The 14,599-nt window shown below is 35.1% G+C and overlaps 3 protein-coding genes and 1 pseudogene across 3 annotated transcripts; 2 read left to right on the plus strand and 2 right to left on the minus strand.

The window, feature by feature from the left end:
• Positions 1-952: 952 nt before the first annotated feature.
• Positions 953-4,291, plus strand: EMB1473 (Ribosomal protein L13 family protein). The gene is made up of 4 exons (XM_086229164.1): positions 953-1,289; positions 1,716-1,901; positions 3,199-3,369; positions 3,851-4,291. Exons 1-4 carry the CDS (start codon positions 993-995, stop codon positions 3,965-3,967), a joined length of 771 nt encoding a protein of 256 aa, XP_086085290.1. The 5' UTR covers positions 953-992; the 3' UTR covers positions 3,968-4,291.
• A 580-nt stretch (positions 4,292-4,871) lies between these two features.
• LOC147297870 (kunitz type trypsin inhibitor 104-like) lies at positions 4,872-5,898 on the plus strand (annotated as a pseudogene).
• Positions 5,899-6,329: 431 nt separating this feature from the next.
• TBL42 (TRICHOME BIREFRINGENCE-LIKE 42) lies at positions 6,330-8,340 on the minus strand. Its single transcript, XM_086245092.1, has 5 exons — positions 8,045-8,340; positions 7,581-7,752; positions 7,276-7,451; positions 6,884-7,042; positions 6,330-6,624 (listed from the first exon to the last, which is right to left on the minus strand). The coding sequence occupies exons 1-5, from the start codon at positions 8,338-8,340 to the stop codon at positions 6,330-6,332; spliced, it is 1,098 nt and encodes a 365-aa protein (XP_086101218.1).
• A 2,456-nt stretch (positions 8,341-10,796) lies between these two features.
• LOC147297872 (protein trichome birefringence-like 41) lies at positions 10,797-14,232 on the minus strand. Its single transcript, XM_086235772.1, has 6 exons — positions 13,807-14,232; positions 13,202-13,373; positions 12,295-12,470; positions 12,011-12,169; positions 11,442-11,648; positions 10,797-11,258 (listed from the first exon to the last, which is right to left on the minus strand). The coding sequence occupies exons 1-6, from the start codon at positions 14,112-14,114 to the stop codon at positions 10,955-10,957; spliced, it is 1,326 nt and encodes a 441-aa protein (XP_086091898.1). The 5' UTR covers positions 14,115-14,232; the 3' UTR covers positions 10,797-10,954.
• Between the last annotated feature and the right edge of the window lie 367 nt (positions 14,233-14,599).

The following is a 14,599-nucleotide window of genomic DNA, read 5'->3' on the forward strand; positions in this document are numbered from 1 at the left end:
GTGAAAAAGGTAGATTGGAGAAGGTGGATAGTATTCCTCATTTGTTTTTTTTCTTTACTAATGAAGATTGGTGGAGTTTTTTAATGGATCATTTATGCAAAAATTTAACAAAATCTAAAATTGTTTAGTCATATAATGTAGAATGAAGAAACAAATAGTTGAAATTTTTTTTTTCAATATAAAACACTCATGTCGATAAAATGATTTGAATTCGTTATTTGATTGTAAAAAATTGTAAAAATGGGTATTTCACCCCCCTTTTTATCTTTTTTATCTAATGCTGAATCGATGACCTATGTATAAAGTAAGAAGAATTCGAAGACATCCTCTTAAGAAAATGGTCTTTTTTGTTAAAAAAAAAGTTTAGAGAAGAGATGAATTGAATTTGGATGCATTGAGGAGAAATCATTACATTGATATCTTTTAAGTTTTAACAATGTATGTCAAAATGTCCCAAGGGTACATTAGTGTTCAATTATTTTTGGAATTTAGATAGCATCAGATCTTAGTATATTAGTCAAGTTGAGCCATAATCGACCAATTTGTAAATTATGAAACATAAGGGCATACTTGTTTGATTACCATCATGATAAATTAGTGTTCCCTTACCAAAAAAATATGACATGTTATGTTTTCAAAACAAACCTTTACAACATAACATCTCAAAAGCTCAAAGTTAGAAGATGAACATTTTATTTGATAGGTACAAGAGGAACATTTTTTTTATAGGTACAAGAAAACCATTTTTATACATTCAAGTTAAGATCCTAATATAATAGTAAAATTGGAGGTTATACTATCTACAATAAATTTTGGTTAAGATGAGGGTGGGGAGTAAATTCCAAAATGTTATGTTTTAATTGTTAGAAAACAATAAAGAAAAAGCGCAAAAAACGAGCGATACGGTGCGTTTTAAGCCATCTTATCCTCTTTATCAACAAAGACTGCATGACCCAACCCAGAAACAGAGTAGAGGGAGACTGAGATACAAAATGGCTGCATTTTCACTCTCAGCTTCATCGTCTTCCTTCATGTTCTCATCGTCCTCCACTTGTTCTTCTTCAACAAAACCCCCATTTGCTTCTTCTTCAAAGAACGCCAATAAAACCCCATTTGTTGGGTTCTCCGTGGCACCATCAAAAAAGCTTTGGTTTCCCACAACCACCACTCTTAGTTTTAGCAATGAAAGCTACCCAAGACGGAGCTTTGAGGTCCGCAGTACCCAGGAACTAGCTCGCGTCCCCTTAGATGAACGCTGGATGTGGGAGGACGACGAAGTCGACGGCCCTGTATGTACTCACACTCACTTTCTCATATATATATATACATATATGAATACATGCATTTATTAGGTTCTGTTTGTTTTCCGGTAAAATGTAGCACAAGAAAGTACTTTTTTATTATTTTATTTCTAAAAGAAATCAATTTGAATGGTGGGTGTGCGCAAGACTTGTGATTTATGCTAAAATTCAATGTAATTACTGGTTTTGTAAGCTAGTTAAGCATTAGAACTTACTTAGTTATTCTACAATGTGAAAAATTGTAACAAATGAGTAGTCTTATAAAACATTTGGTGCATTTGGTATGCACGAAACTTCTACTGATTTCTCCTTGAAGTTGTTGATGTCAATAGTACTTAGGTTCTGATCCGGTTAACTTGCTCAATTGGGTTTTTTCTGAATTGTTGAATTGCTTTTTGTTTGTTCTTTTTGAAGGACATTTGGAATAGGACATGGTATCCAAAAGCTGCAGACCATGTGAATACTGATAAACCATGGTATGTTGTTGATGCCACCGACAAGATTCTTGGAAGACTAGCATCCACAATTGCCATTTACATCCGTGGGAAGAATCTGGCAACCTATACCCCCAGCGTGGACATGGGGGCATTTGTCATTGTGGTATGTAGATTGTATAGTTATGCACATGCATTTTCTTCGTTGTCATTGCTCTAGATGCAGACTAAATCATAATATTCCCTTTGATGGTATATGTAATGGCTGAGGAGTGGTTCTCAAGGTTTTTGGTTAGTGGGAAATTAGATATTTCTCGATCATTGTTGAATTCAGATCATTGCAAAGATTAAACGTCTGATTCTGAATCTCTGATAGATGTAATTCTCTTACAGTGTGATGTCTTTATATGTTGGCTTGGAAAATACTGAGGTCTGCATGGATACACCATGTTGTACATCTTCATGCAATTAACTGAGTCTATGGTCATTGGATGGCTAATTATATCATGTCTGGGAATCAAATTATCATTTTCAGTGTTTAGATTATTATGTCATAAATGTTTAGATTATTGTTCCATCCAGTTGGATATTGGAAACAGTTTTGACTCCATGGAGAGTATGCTTTGTGCCGAGATTCTCATCAGCCCTTGTTTAAAATGCTATTTGTGTATGTGTATGCTGGCGTTAATGTGTCTGTGTGTGTGATTGAAGTTGATTACTCTATCTTAATTTAATCTACAAGTTTGTTGCTGTAAATTTAGAACTGTGGTTCACCATTTTGTCAAGCACTGGGGCTTGGCAATGTGTTTTTGAGGTGCTGCATAGGTGTCTGGAAGATAGAATGTATAGACTGTGTATTCTTAAGTGAGAGGCTTTGAGGAAATCTCTGGTATTTATGATAACCAACCTTACCACTCAACTCCAGATGAGATCTAGTAAACTTATTTTTAAAACTGCTAATGGTCTGGGCTTTTATAGAATGTAAGGAGGGGTGAAAGTTGGTTAACAATGGTCTTTAATGGTTTTGAAGGACCAGTTACTGCATTGGATTTTCGAGTGGACTCAACAGATACCTTCATCTTTTTCCACCATTTGTGATCTTATGTTGTCATTACATTTCTAATTTTTGTATACTTTGTCTAACACCCCTACACACATATATAAAGCACAAAGAAAGTAGTCAGGGGTTCAACAAAGAAGGAACGGACTTATTGGAATTTAGCCAGTCTTGTTGGAATCTTAATAAATGTGTATGCTCTAAATTTGGTCTGGCCCCAAAATGCTTTTGCTCAAGCTGAGGTTTCCTAGCAGATTAGTTTTTGTTTTCAAGTCTTTTAATGTGGTTCTCTTTGGCCATCAAGGTTCTGGCATTCTTTTTTCTCATTTTCATGTTTTATCTTATTTTGGCAAATACTTCTATACTAAGATGGATGATTGTGTTATGCTTTGCACTCACTTTATAGGTAAATGCTGAAAAGGTTGCCGTATCTGGCAAGAAAAGAACCCAAAAGCTCTATAGGAGGCATTCTGGACGGCCAGGTGGTATGACAGTGGAAACATTTGATCAGTTACAGCAGAGAATCCCAGAGAGAATTATTGAACATGCTGTTCGTGGTATGCTTCCAAAAGGGAGGGTGAGTTCTTTAGCTCTAAGTTATCCTATATGCATACACAAACACACAAACAATATTAGTTCTTTCATTTACATATATATATATATATATATATATATATGATTGAACTGCTAAATAAAGGGCTGAAATAGGTGGAACTTACAACTACTGGACTCATTCATGATGTTGATAATTAAAACTCTATTTAAATTCTTCTCCGCAATGGTCTAGTGTGCTGTTTAATCTAAGGACTCATTCTTGATTGCATTGGAGCGGAGAGTCTTTAATCAATTACAATTATGTTTTGCATCTACTGTGGCCATGTATGTTACCCTTACCAGCATTTCATGGCCTTAAGTAGAGAAAATGGTGCAATTTTTTTGTTTTCATTTGTCTTCTTCTGTTTTCAATGCTGCCACACAACTATTCTATTTTACTACTCAACTGATCTGCATCATTCATCTTTCATGTTCTTCTTTAATGCAAGCATTCTCTTGTGCAGCTTGGCAGAGCACTTTTCAACCACCTAAAGGTTTACAAGGGCCCAGATCATCCACATGAGGCCCAGAAGCCATTGGAGCTGCCTATACGGGACAAAAGAATACAGATACAAAAATAGGTTTTGAAGCTGCACTCTCCAACTAGGTACATGAGCAATCTGTCTTTTGACCCATGGTCACCATACCGTCACCTATTTGGTTTCCTGGGTACAGAGTTTCGTGCTTCAAATCATTGTGTAAAACCCTGCTGTTCATGTTTATATTTTGCTTATAGATGTTTTTGAATTCAGTCTTACTTGTTACCTTCCGGTCTGGTATTGAAATCTGGTTGGAAGCTTGCGTAGGTTTCATGTGCTTTTATGTAATTGTACTCGAATCTGCAAGTAATGTCAAAACATTTTCGAGTTATTTAGTTTGGGAAAAATAAAGAAAGCCTTTTCTGAGTTTCTTGGTGGGAAATACATATGGGAAAGTAATGGTTGCTAGATTACATCCAGACCTTGTTGCAAAGAAAAGAGAATGACAGAGATCCTGCAATGGGATTTGGGAATGTGTCTAATTTGTTATCCTGAATGATGAAATAGTGTCCTCCTTGAAATCAAGGCATCTATCTCATTCCTTCTTCTCAAAAAAGGCATCCATCTCATTCCTGATTCTTGGGGTAAAACTTCCATGTAACAGGTGTATACCATGTACGTTCCCATTGGGTTTCTCACTACTCATTTGTTAATTATTATCCGACCTGAATGCGAACACATTTGAACCATGTAGTTATCGCACCCAATTAAATTGTGTTGTACCTGCATGACACATAATACAAGTAATACTCCAAAATGGATTTGACAAATCGGGAGATGAATCCTCTCCTTTTCATCAATTCTTATCAATTAAAACTCATTTGAATAAAACCTAATCCAACAGTTGGGAAAATTATTGTATGATGACGTGGTGTTACCAATTTACTTAGATTATAATTTCTCCAATAGTTGAGCTATCTTACTTGAGTTATGGTGGTGGATCATTTTCTTCTATCTCCTTTTTTTCTTCTCAACAGTCATAATTTCAATGTCATTTAAGCAGAATCTAGCAGTTGAGTTCCTTGAGGGAGTGTTGGATTCTGATTAAATGAAATTAAATGATTGAGATTTGAATTTTTAGTAGAGTGAAAAGAGACAATGAAAAGAAAAAGAAAACAGAGAGGATCCTCCTCAGACAAATTGTCTTTTATTGTCTTTCTAGTCTGAGTCTGTGAGATAACCTTATGGTAGTGAAAATGATGTCCATGAAGTTAACTGGAAGAAGCCTGAGCTGCTGCTGCTGCATATGGCTGGTCATGGCCATAGCAACCGTAGCTGAAACAACAACCAATCATCGGTGTCAAGCACTTGACACTACGGGGCAGCCTCTTCAACGTGATGCAAAATACTACATCAAGCCCGCCATTACTGAGAAAGCCAGTAGTCGTTTAACTTTGATTGACCTATATAACGACACCATTGGCGCTTCATGTAATCCACTGTCGTACGTTGGTGAAGAAAACAAATCAGCAGGGCTTCGAGGATTGCCTGTAATCGTCGAGCCTTTCTCTGAGGGAGAGACTTTTGTGAGGGAGAATAGAGACCAAAAGATCAAATTTGCTGTGTACACATTCTGTATGCAGCCAACAACATGGAAGCTGTTCGATCTCACAGAAGCAGCAGCAGCAGCAGCGACCCAAAGGAGATTAGTTGTCACCGGAGGAATATCAACTCATGATGATTGAAAAAAAGGCTTGCCTGCTGTTGGCAACTACTTTAAGATTAAGAGACACGCCTATGCAGGTGCAGGTGCAGATAATGAAAATAGTCGTGACCGTACTATGATCTCTTACAATCTGCATTGGTGTCCTACTGATGTGTGTCCCCATTGTAAATTCAGCAATTGTGGGTCTCTTGGTGTTTTGGTTGAGAATGGCAAGAGGTTGCTGGCCTTGAATGCTCCCGAGGCGCTTCCCGTTGTATTTGAGAGGGCTCATCCAAATGAGTTACGAGTACAACTCTTGCAACTATAATGTGATGTTTGAAGTACTTGTGATTAATATGTACTTTGATCATAAGGGTAAAAAAAATGACTTTAATTTTGGTTTTGATTTTGCGTCGTTGTTTTGACTTTAAATTGTGGATAAACCGGAGTCAAATTCTGGGAGAATGATCTATTTTGTTTGTCAACTCTCTCACTTGTGAGGGGTGGGCCCAATAGATTCGTCCCATAAAAGATTTTTAGTTATAGAACTTATAGGGAAAAAATTAGGAACTTTGGACAAAGAATTTGGAAATTACTGGGTGGTGTCTATAGAATTCTGCATTGATTATTGGGCCTTCCAGCTATTCAGCTATATCATTGATTATTCATTAATGGGGTCGAGGCTCACATCAATTATTAATGAATAATCAAAATTGAATATCCATAAAGAAAAAAAGAAGAAGAAGCAAGTTCTAGACTCTAGAGCAAAGCTGCATATAGAAGTTCATTCCAAGCATCAGGAGCACCAGGAAGACACCAGTGACTACAGTCCAGATTTTTGCTACCTTGGCCTGCATAAATGGAAGGGTGCCCATCTTTTCTTAGCTGTGTGAGCAATGTGATGTCCAGTAAGTAAACAGGCTTTGCCATCCCACTTATTACACTCTTTACAATAGCTTCTCCTGGATGACTTGGGCCTGGATATGTTGATCCTGGGAGTGGTTTGGTTTGTCCTGTGCAGCCTCTTGCTTCTGGGTCCTTCCATTCCTTGCCACTAAGAGATTGAAGCCAACAACAAAAGGATATAAATATTAGTAAATAACATTAGACTAGCCAAATTTGTAAACTAAATCAGTTTACAAAGAGTCAGTATGCATGTTAATATCTTCATCAAAATAAATTCAAAGTGGGTCAAAATTTGAATATATGAAAAATTGCCACACCATTTGATGAATAAATTTAGCGAGTGTAGCAATACTAATACGCAAAACTTATTGTTTTATATGTATAAGGAATTCAGATGAGGAACTTACTGAACATGAACAGCAGCAACTCCTTGGAAGAAGACTTTAGTCTTTGAAAAATCAATGTGGGAATCAACCCACTTAGCCCAAGTTGTTAATGCAATCTTGTAGGCCTCCATGCGGTCCATTTCCTTCACTATCTTTTGTCCCACTTGAAAGTAGTCCCATCTGCAACAAAACATATTAACCTATTATTATTCACACAAACTAATTTTTAAGACTTAATTAATTATAACTATATTAGTAGATAAAGGTCTTCTTAGATAATCAAGTATGTATGTACTGTTAGATTGTCAATCAAAAATGAATTTTAATGTGAATGTGTAGTTCAAATTGACAGTTTTGCAACATCTAACGTATGAAATCAGGCAAAACAACATAGCCCCATGTATAACTCATACGTCTGATAAGGCCCCTTATGAGTCCACCAGTGATAGCTGTTGAAGATCAACACGTCTACTCCTTTCCATTGGTTGCCTGTACTGATGGAGTCCAGTTTCAGGACTTTGCCAATTTTTTCATCAGCCAAGTCCACTAAGAATCCATTCTTCAAAAGCATGACCGAGACTCCATAGTCCTGTGAAACACATGCAAATGTAAAAAACAAACCTCATTTAGTGGAATTTTGATCCCAAGAGATTAATGAAATTTAACTGAGGAAAAAAATTCTGGGTTTCAAACAAGATTGAGAGGCCTAGCTAGCTACCTGGAGGTGAAATGTGAAAAGCGCCCCATCTTGGGATAAGGTGTACTTAGAGTTTGGGGCTGCAACATGTAGCATGCATGTGAGTGATTGCCACATATTGTTGCTTAGGGAGTCCCCTACAAACATGATCTTTTTGCCTCTGTATCTCTCCAAGAAATCCTGGCCATTGAATCTGTGCCAATTTCACATAAAGCTGTTAGAATGTCACAGTTGATTGAAAACAATGGCATGTATATATGTTTATTAAAGAAAATCAACATAAAGAATATATGTTACTCTTTTTTATCTGGGTAAATTGGTGATTCCAAATTTGGAACTTTTTCCAACAAAATAATAAGAAATACTACAAAATCAATAGCTAGTTTAACAAAACAAATTTTAACCGAACTAAGATGTTAGGAGTAGCATAAAAATATGCCTTTTGACTGAATTGAGGGAGAGAGAGAGAGAGAGAGTATGTGCACCTTGGAAGGTCACAACCAGTGGGCTTCCATCTGTATTTGAGGTACTGTTTATCAGGTCTACCATTGTTGATGCAATTGAATCCAATGAAGGGGCAGCTGGATGCATTGTAAAGTGGGTATGAATTGTCAACAACCCAACTCCCTTGAAAAAAATCACAGCCAGTTGATGATGGCTTCAGTCCATGTCCAGCTTGTTCTGCATCATAAATTGGGTACCCCTGCACTTTTTTGGTTATCAATGGCAGCAGAGAGACAAATATTAGAGCAAGAAGGTGATGAAACCACCACACTGCCATTTGAGATTCTCAAGGATGAAAATCAAATTGGCTGACCAACTGAAACGCTCTTTATAAGGAATTCCCATATGCATGCCATTTGGTATTTCTCTTTCCTTTTCTTCCTTTTCTGTCTTCTCTGCTGTTATTATTAATTTGAATCCAAAATTGCTGATATATATATATATATATATTATTAACAAAATCCTCATTTTATAGAAAAATATCTGATATATATAATGATAATATTAATAAGAGGAAAATACAAATTTAGTCCAGTTATTTTATACCTAGTTTAATTTTGGTCCATAATTTTTTTTAAGTTTTGTTTTGGTCCACTAATTGTTCCACTTATTCAATAAAAGTCCAGATTTGTTTTTTCAATTTAGTCTTCTTTCTACCCTATCAAATCTCACCCAAATTCAGCAAACATATACGTGTTTTAAAGCTATGCATTTCTTTTTTACAACCATATAAACATCATTCAAATTGGAGTTCTGAAACTCAAGATAATTGATCCCAAAGTAGGGTACCCGAAACTGCCAATTTTTCAAACTTCACCCAATCTCAATTCTCTTAGATTCTAATACTCCAAATTTATTTTTATGACTAAGAAATGATAAAATATAACTTACACTTCAATTATAATTGAAGAAAACACAACTCAAATGATTTAAAGTCACAAATCTGGACCTTTATTGAACATATAAAATAATTAATAGACCAAAACAGAACTTAAAAAAGATCGTGGACCAAAATTGAACTAGATATAAAATAAGTGAACCAAATTTGTAATTTCCTTTATTAATAATATTATAGATCCTTATATAGTTATATATATATATACATAAATGTAAGGACAAAAAAGATAAAAAAATAAAAATAAAAAAAGACATTTTTTAAAAATCAACTAATTATGTCTCCTCAAATTCTAATGAAGCAATGCTACACATATCATATTTTTTTTTGGCTGGCTGGTTACATGCTTCATATTTAATCATCATCATATTAGTGACTACATCTTTTTATAACGATGAAATTCACATACATAATTAGATACTAATTAGGTCTCATCTTTACAAAAATATTGGCAATATCTAATTTCAAAGCTTATAATCTAAATCTAAACAAACCGAGGAATTAATGAAATGACATTTCTTTTTCTTTTCTCTTACCAAAAATGAAAAATCTTGTTTAACGAAATAAGTTTAAAGGAATAACTCCGATGTTGAATAAAAAAAATTTCATTTGGGGTTGATTTGTTCATGCTAATTCATGCTGTTGATTACCATCGTATAAGTATTGTAATGTTATTCCTTAGTTACTGAAAATGATAATTTATTCATGGCCCCTCGTGGTAACGGTAAGTAAACTACGAATAAGTTTGGAGAAATAATATAATTACTGGAAATTCGACCAAAAAACATTATTAGTGGAGCAATGAATAATCTTAACTATCCATGCCCCTTGTGACAATTAAATTGTACGTGAATAAGATTGGAAATAATTGTTATATCATTGGTTCAGAAGAACAAAAAAAAAATGGCGTTCCATAGCCTTGGTGACAAGTAAACTATGAATAAGATTGAGAAAAATGGTTAACGAAATAGGCCCTACAATGTTGCAACGCAGATCGAGAGAGAAGGGGAAAGAGAAGCGCTGCGCTGCCAATGGAGATGTGGTAATTTTTGACTTGACACGTACGAAAGCATGATTTGAATTTGATACGAAGTTAGCAGGATTGAGTTGATCATTTCTTGGCATGAACACGAATGTAACACAACACGCTAAATACAAATAATAAACAAGTCGAATTAGTGTCAAACATTTGTAACACGATTATGACATGATCAACATGTTTAACTATATAGTGCTATATAAAGAAAATGAGTCATTTAATTCCATTAATTAAATGAGTCAAGTTAATTATGGTTAACTAGTTTTTAACGCGATAAAAAATCACATGGCACGAACATAACCCACTAACACGAATCGCCATGGGTTGGCCAATTGGGATGGGAATTGGGCTGAGACAACTCATGATCTAAAAATAGAACTGAATGCGAGCAAGCCCATTGGGCCTGATCCCATTTTATAGGTCCACACAAAAAGAGACAGTCTCAACAGAAATTGCGACCTATTTAATTGAATGAATTATTTCCAATTTTCCCGACAAAAAAAAATTTTATTTTCAATTTTAGGAAAACTTTGCTAACTTCTAATAGCATGAAGAAAAAAAAAAAAAGGAGTTGCTATTGCTCAGACTTCTATTTATTAAACAACATTATATAGCCAATCACTCCAATCAAGTAAATTAATTATGGTATTCACTAGCTCGTAAGTAATAACATACATGGCAATTTGCTGAATATCATTTAAAACTTTATTATTTTTCGAACAACTTGTCCAATTTTCATCCTTTGGAATGATAAGGTCACATGATTACTTGATTACATGGTAACTCATTACAATTGTGATTGAACAATATTTTAGTTTGAATATATAATGTTAGAGATTCTAAATTTGTGTACCAAATTCAAATCCCAAATGATTTATTACATCATTTAGGATCTAATTAAATTTAAGATCTCTAGCTAGCTAGCAATAGTCGGTTTATTGTGTTGTATGACCTCCTCTAACTAGTAGTCACAAGAATTGCATACAATAGTTCATTCCAGGTATCAGGGACACCAGCAAGGCACCAGTGACTACAATCGTTTCCCTTTTGGCCATCCATGCCATATATAGATGGGTGTCCATCTTTTCTCAACTGCGATAGTGTAGTTATGTCCAGCAAAGTTACTGGGGATGACATTGTGGTCAACACTTCCTTGACCACAGTTGCTTCTGGTGGTGAACCTCCTGGATATGTTGAACCACTTACAGGTTGAGTTTGTCCACTACAGGTTGCTGAACTTGAGTCGTTCCATTCTTTTCCACTTCTCCACCAGTAATATGCAAAAAGAAGAAAAATAATATTATTAATTGTTTCCTTCTTAAACAGGAAAAATATGTTGGATGTTAACCAAAATTTTGCATCAAAGAAATAATGAATAGGTCACATTGTTAAATGAATAAATGAATAATATAATAATTATTTGTACCACATTTTTTTACAATACATGTATTCTAAAAGAGTAATGCTGGACCACGGTAAGAGTGTCGGGGTAGTTTGGAGCTTGAACAGCTTGCATGGTGGGGGCCAGGGAGGCCTTGTGTTCAAGTTTCCTCCTATTGGTGGGTTGAGGCAGGCCTTAGTCAGCGGATAAAACCCTTGTGTCCGGCCCACGTGGGGGAACAGTACTTCTACTGTGCCAAGGAGGAGACCACTTGTATAGATGAGTCATTGTTAAAGAGGTTACACATGTAATACCAAAGATGTGGTATCTTAGCATTACTCTTAGCATTACTCGTATATTGAATGCACTAGTATTTTTTTTCATCACTCATATATTGAATGCACTAATATTTTTTTTCACATGCATAAAGAGATTCATGTAGATTAAAATATAATTAAGTGGTCGAGAATGGGGTTCTAATTTCAATCCCAAGACCGCCTAAAAATAGATCGAGTCTATTTAATTGGTAACATAAGGCAATTAATCACTCATTCTTAAAGTTTAAAGTGCAGTTTTAGAAATGAGTACTCAACAATATAATATAGATTATAGTTGAAAGAGAGAGGACATACTTGTAATGGGTTGGAGAAATGCCTTGGAAGAAAACTTTGGTGTTGTTAGAATTGACATTAGAGTCAACCCACTTGGACCAAGTGGTTAATCCCTCCCTAAAAGCAACCAAGCGATCCATATCCTTGAGTAACTGACCTCCAGCTTCAATGAAGTCCCATCTGAAACTCAGAAGGCCATATATTAGTTAATTAGTGCATGCAAAGGGTCCAAAATATATATTAAGTTTTGAGAACACAATTATGGCAACATATATATAGTTTTATAGAGCTGCTTTGCATCTCACGGTTGTTTGCTTCCTTTATGGAGCCACCAATGCCAGGTATTGAAAATAAGCATGTCGTATCCTTTCCATGCATTGCCGTTTTCGATAGAGTCAAGCTTTAGAACCCTGCCTTTCTCTGTTTTGACTAGATCCACCAGAAATGCATTGCGAGATAACATAAAAGAAACTTCATAATCCTGCAAAATCCAATGGAAGTTTTCAAAAAATGATACTTGAGTTCAATTAAATGATAGATTGTGATTCCTTTTATGTTAATGCCACGTACTCGATCGGTGATCACGAGGAAAAATTTCTGAGATTGGCAATCTTAATTGACCAATGTTTTTTTGAAATATGCTCCTACGGTTGAACGAACCAACCTCTACGTAATCTACTTAATTTTTTCATATATATATATATATATAATTAGCCTCAAAGTGTACCTATAATAATGAAGAGCCAATCATAATTTTACTGGCTTCATCTCATTTTCTCTTAATTTAAATGACTTGAATTACCTCTAAATATATAATAAAAAGAAGTAGAATTAATTAGTCTTTCAAGAGAAAGTTAAGCTGTATATGAAGAGATGGTAAATATGCACTTATTCCAAAGTCACCTCTATATTATAGACACGGAAATATATTGTAAGGGGTGGTTTATGTTAATGAATGTCCTAGGATTTGGCTCCTATAATAAGTTTTCATTCATTTAAATCGTATATGAACTAGAATCGACATAGATTGAAAGTCAAGTAATTGAGATATATAATATATCACGCGTCCTTAATGAATAAAATTAAGTCCATTAATTCCAATATGGTGGGGAAATGTTTAATTAGTAAATTAATCTAATACTTGATAATTACCCTTTACCCAAATAAAGCATGGTAATTGAAATGCATAACTATGACATAAGAAAAACTCACGGGCAAGAAAAACGTAGAGAGGTCTCCTTTCCTTGTTACGGTAGACTTTGTTTGGGGCAGTGCAGCATGCAGCATGCATGTGAGTGACTGCCATTGATTGAGGCTTAGAGAGTCCCCTACGAATAATATCTTCTTCCCCTTTAACCTTCTTAACATCTCTTCACCATTAAATCTGCACCACATATATATATATATATTTGCAAAATCAGATATCTAATTGCTAAGTCCTATGCAATTAATTTTAGTAAAGTACTTGTTTATAAAAATGTGTGTCGGTGCATAATATTGTGTGTGTGAATGAGTGTATATATGTGTGTGCGCTACACAGTGTCTAAAAACCATAATACGTGTGTCGGTGTATAATGTATTATTGTGTGTGTATATTGTACTAGCTTACTTGGTGGATAAAGTTGTCGATCTCCCACACCCGCTGCTGAGTATATATATAATTGAATAATCATAATATATATATACTTAACTTAATCAACGATTCAAATTCGGTCTAATTAATAAGATAACAATTTAATACTAATGTATATAATAAATTATCTGACAAAAGAACATTATCTTCATCCAAGCACGTTTTTAAAATCATGAATTGTTACCTTGGCAATGCACAAGCGTCAGGCTTCCATCTATATTTGAGGTATTGATTATCTGGGCGTCCATTTTCCTGGCAGTGAAACTCTTTCTCAATAAAAGGGCAGCTTGAAGTGTCATAGAGTGGATAGGTATCATCATAAACCCAACTTCCCTGAAACAAGTCACAGCTGCTGCTGCTGCTGCCTATTTGTGACTCATTATTCATCACCCTCTCATCTACTTTACTTGCACAGCAATACTGGTCTCCAACAAGGCATAAAAATAGTAGTAAAATAGCATAATGAGCAAATGAGCCAAAGCAACACAACATATTGCCCAATACTGACACAGAAATTAAGAGCTGCTGGTGGAAATTAAGGGGGTGCTATATATATATATAAGGATAAAGGACTCTCTGGCTATACTTAGATGTATTATATATTGTGTGGTGGGCAAATGGATTGGGAGTGTAGCATCAGATAGAGATAGAGTGAAAGACTCAAACAGTGATAGCTATATACACAAATATATGGTAGGGATGGCTGGATCGGTTTGGGTCTGTTAGGTGAGTGTTTGGTTCGATTGGGATGGGTTCGTTCATCGATCACTTGGAGACAAAGTCACGTTAATTTTTCGACTTCGTTGGCCATTTTCATTCTTGTCCTTTTCGATTGGTGTAGCTCTAACAAAGCTAGCTGTTGTTTGGACGTTTTCTAGCTTAGCTTACCTAGCTTTTCATGACGTAAGTTTCATTTCTATCTCATCATTTTTCAACCATTTTATATTGATATTTGTTATCCTTCTTTTTCTTTTGGT

Source organism: Dryas octopetala, chromosome 1, assembly GCF_963921425.1.
Source record: "Dryas octopetala chromosome 1, drDryOcto1.1, whole genome shotgun sequence".
NCBI lineage: Eukaryota > Viridiplantae > Streptophyta > Magnoliopsida > Rosales > Rosaceae > Dryas > Dryas octopetala.

Coding starts and splice junctions, on each gene's coding strand:
- TBL42 (XM_086245092.1), bottom strand. CDS start 8,340: ATGGCAGTGTGGTGGTTTCATCACCTTCTTGCTCTAATATTTGTCTCT. Junction 7,753..8,044: donor ACTGGTTGTGACCTTCCAAG/GTGCACATACTC, acceptor AAATTGGCACAG/ATTCAATGGCCAGGATTTCT. Junction 7,452..7,580: donor TTTTCACATTTCACCTCCAG/GTAGCTAGCTAG, acceptor TGTGTTTCACAG/GACTATGGAGTCTCGGTCAT.
- LOC147297872 (XM_086235772.1), bottom strand. CDS start 14,114: ATGTTGTGTTGCTTTGGCTCATTTGCTCATTATGCTATTTTACTACTA. Junction 12,170..12,294: donor CATAAAGGAAGCAAACAACC/GTGAGATGCAAA, acceptor TCTGAGTTTCAG/ATGGGACTTCATTGAAGCTG. Junction 11,649..12,010: donor ATTTCTCCAACCCATTACAA/GTATGTCCTCTC, acceptor CATCTATACAAG/TGGTCTCCTCCTTGGCACAG.
- EMB1473 (XM_086229164.1), top strand. CDS start 993: ATGGCTGCATTTTCACTCTCAGCTTCATCGTCTTCCTTCATGTTCTCA. Junction 1,902..3,198: donor TGGGGGCATTTGTCATTGTG/GTATGTAGATTG, acceptor CTCACTTTATAG/GTAAATGCTGAAAAGGTTGC. Junction 3,370..3,850: donor GTATGCTTCCAAAAGGGAGG/GTGAGTTCTTTA, acceptor TCTCTTGTGCAG/CTTGGCAGAGCACTTTTCAA.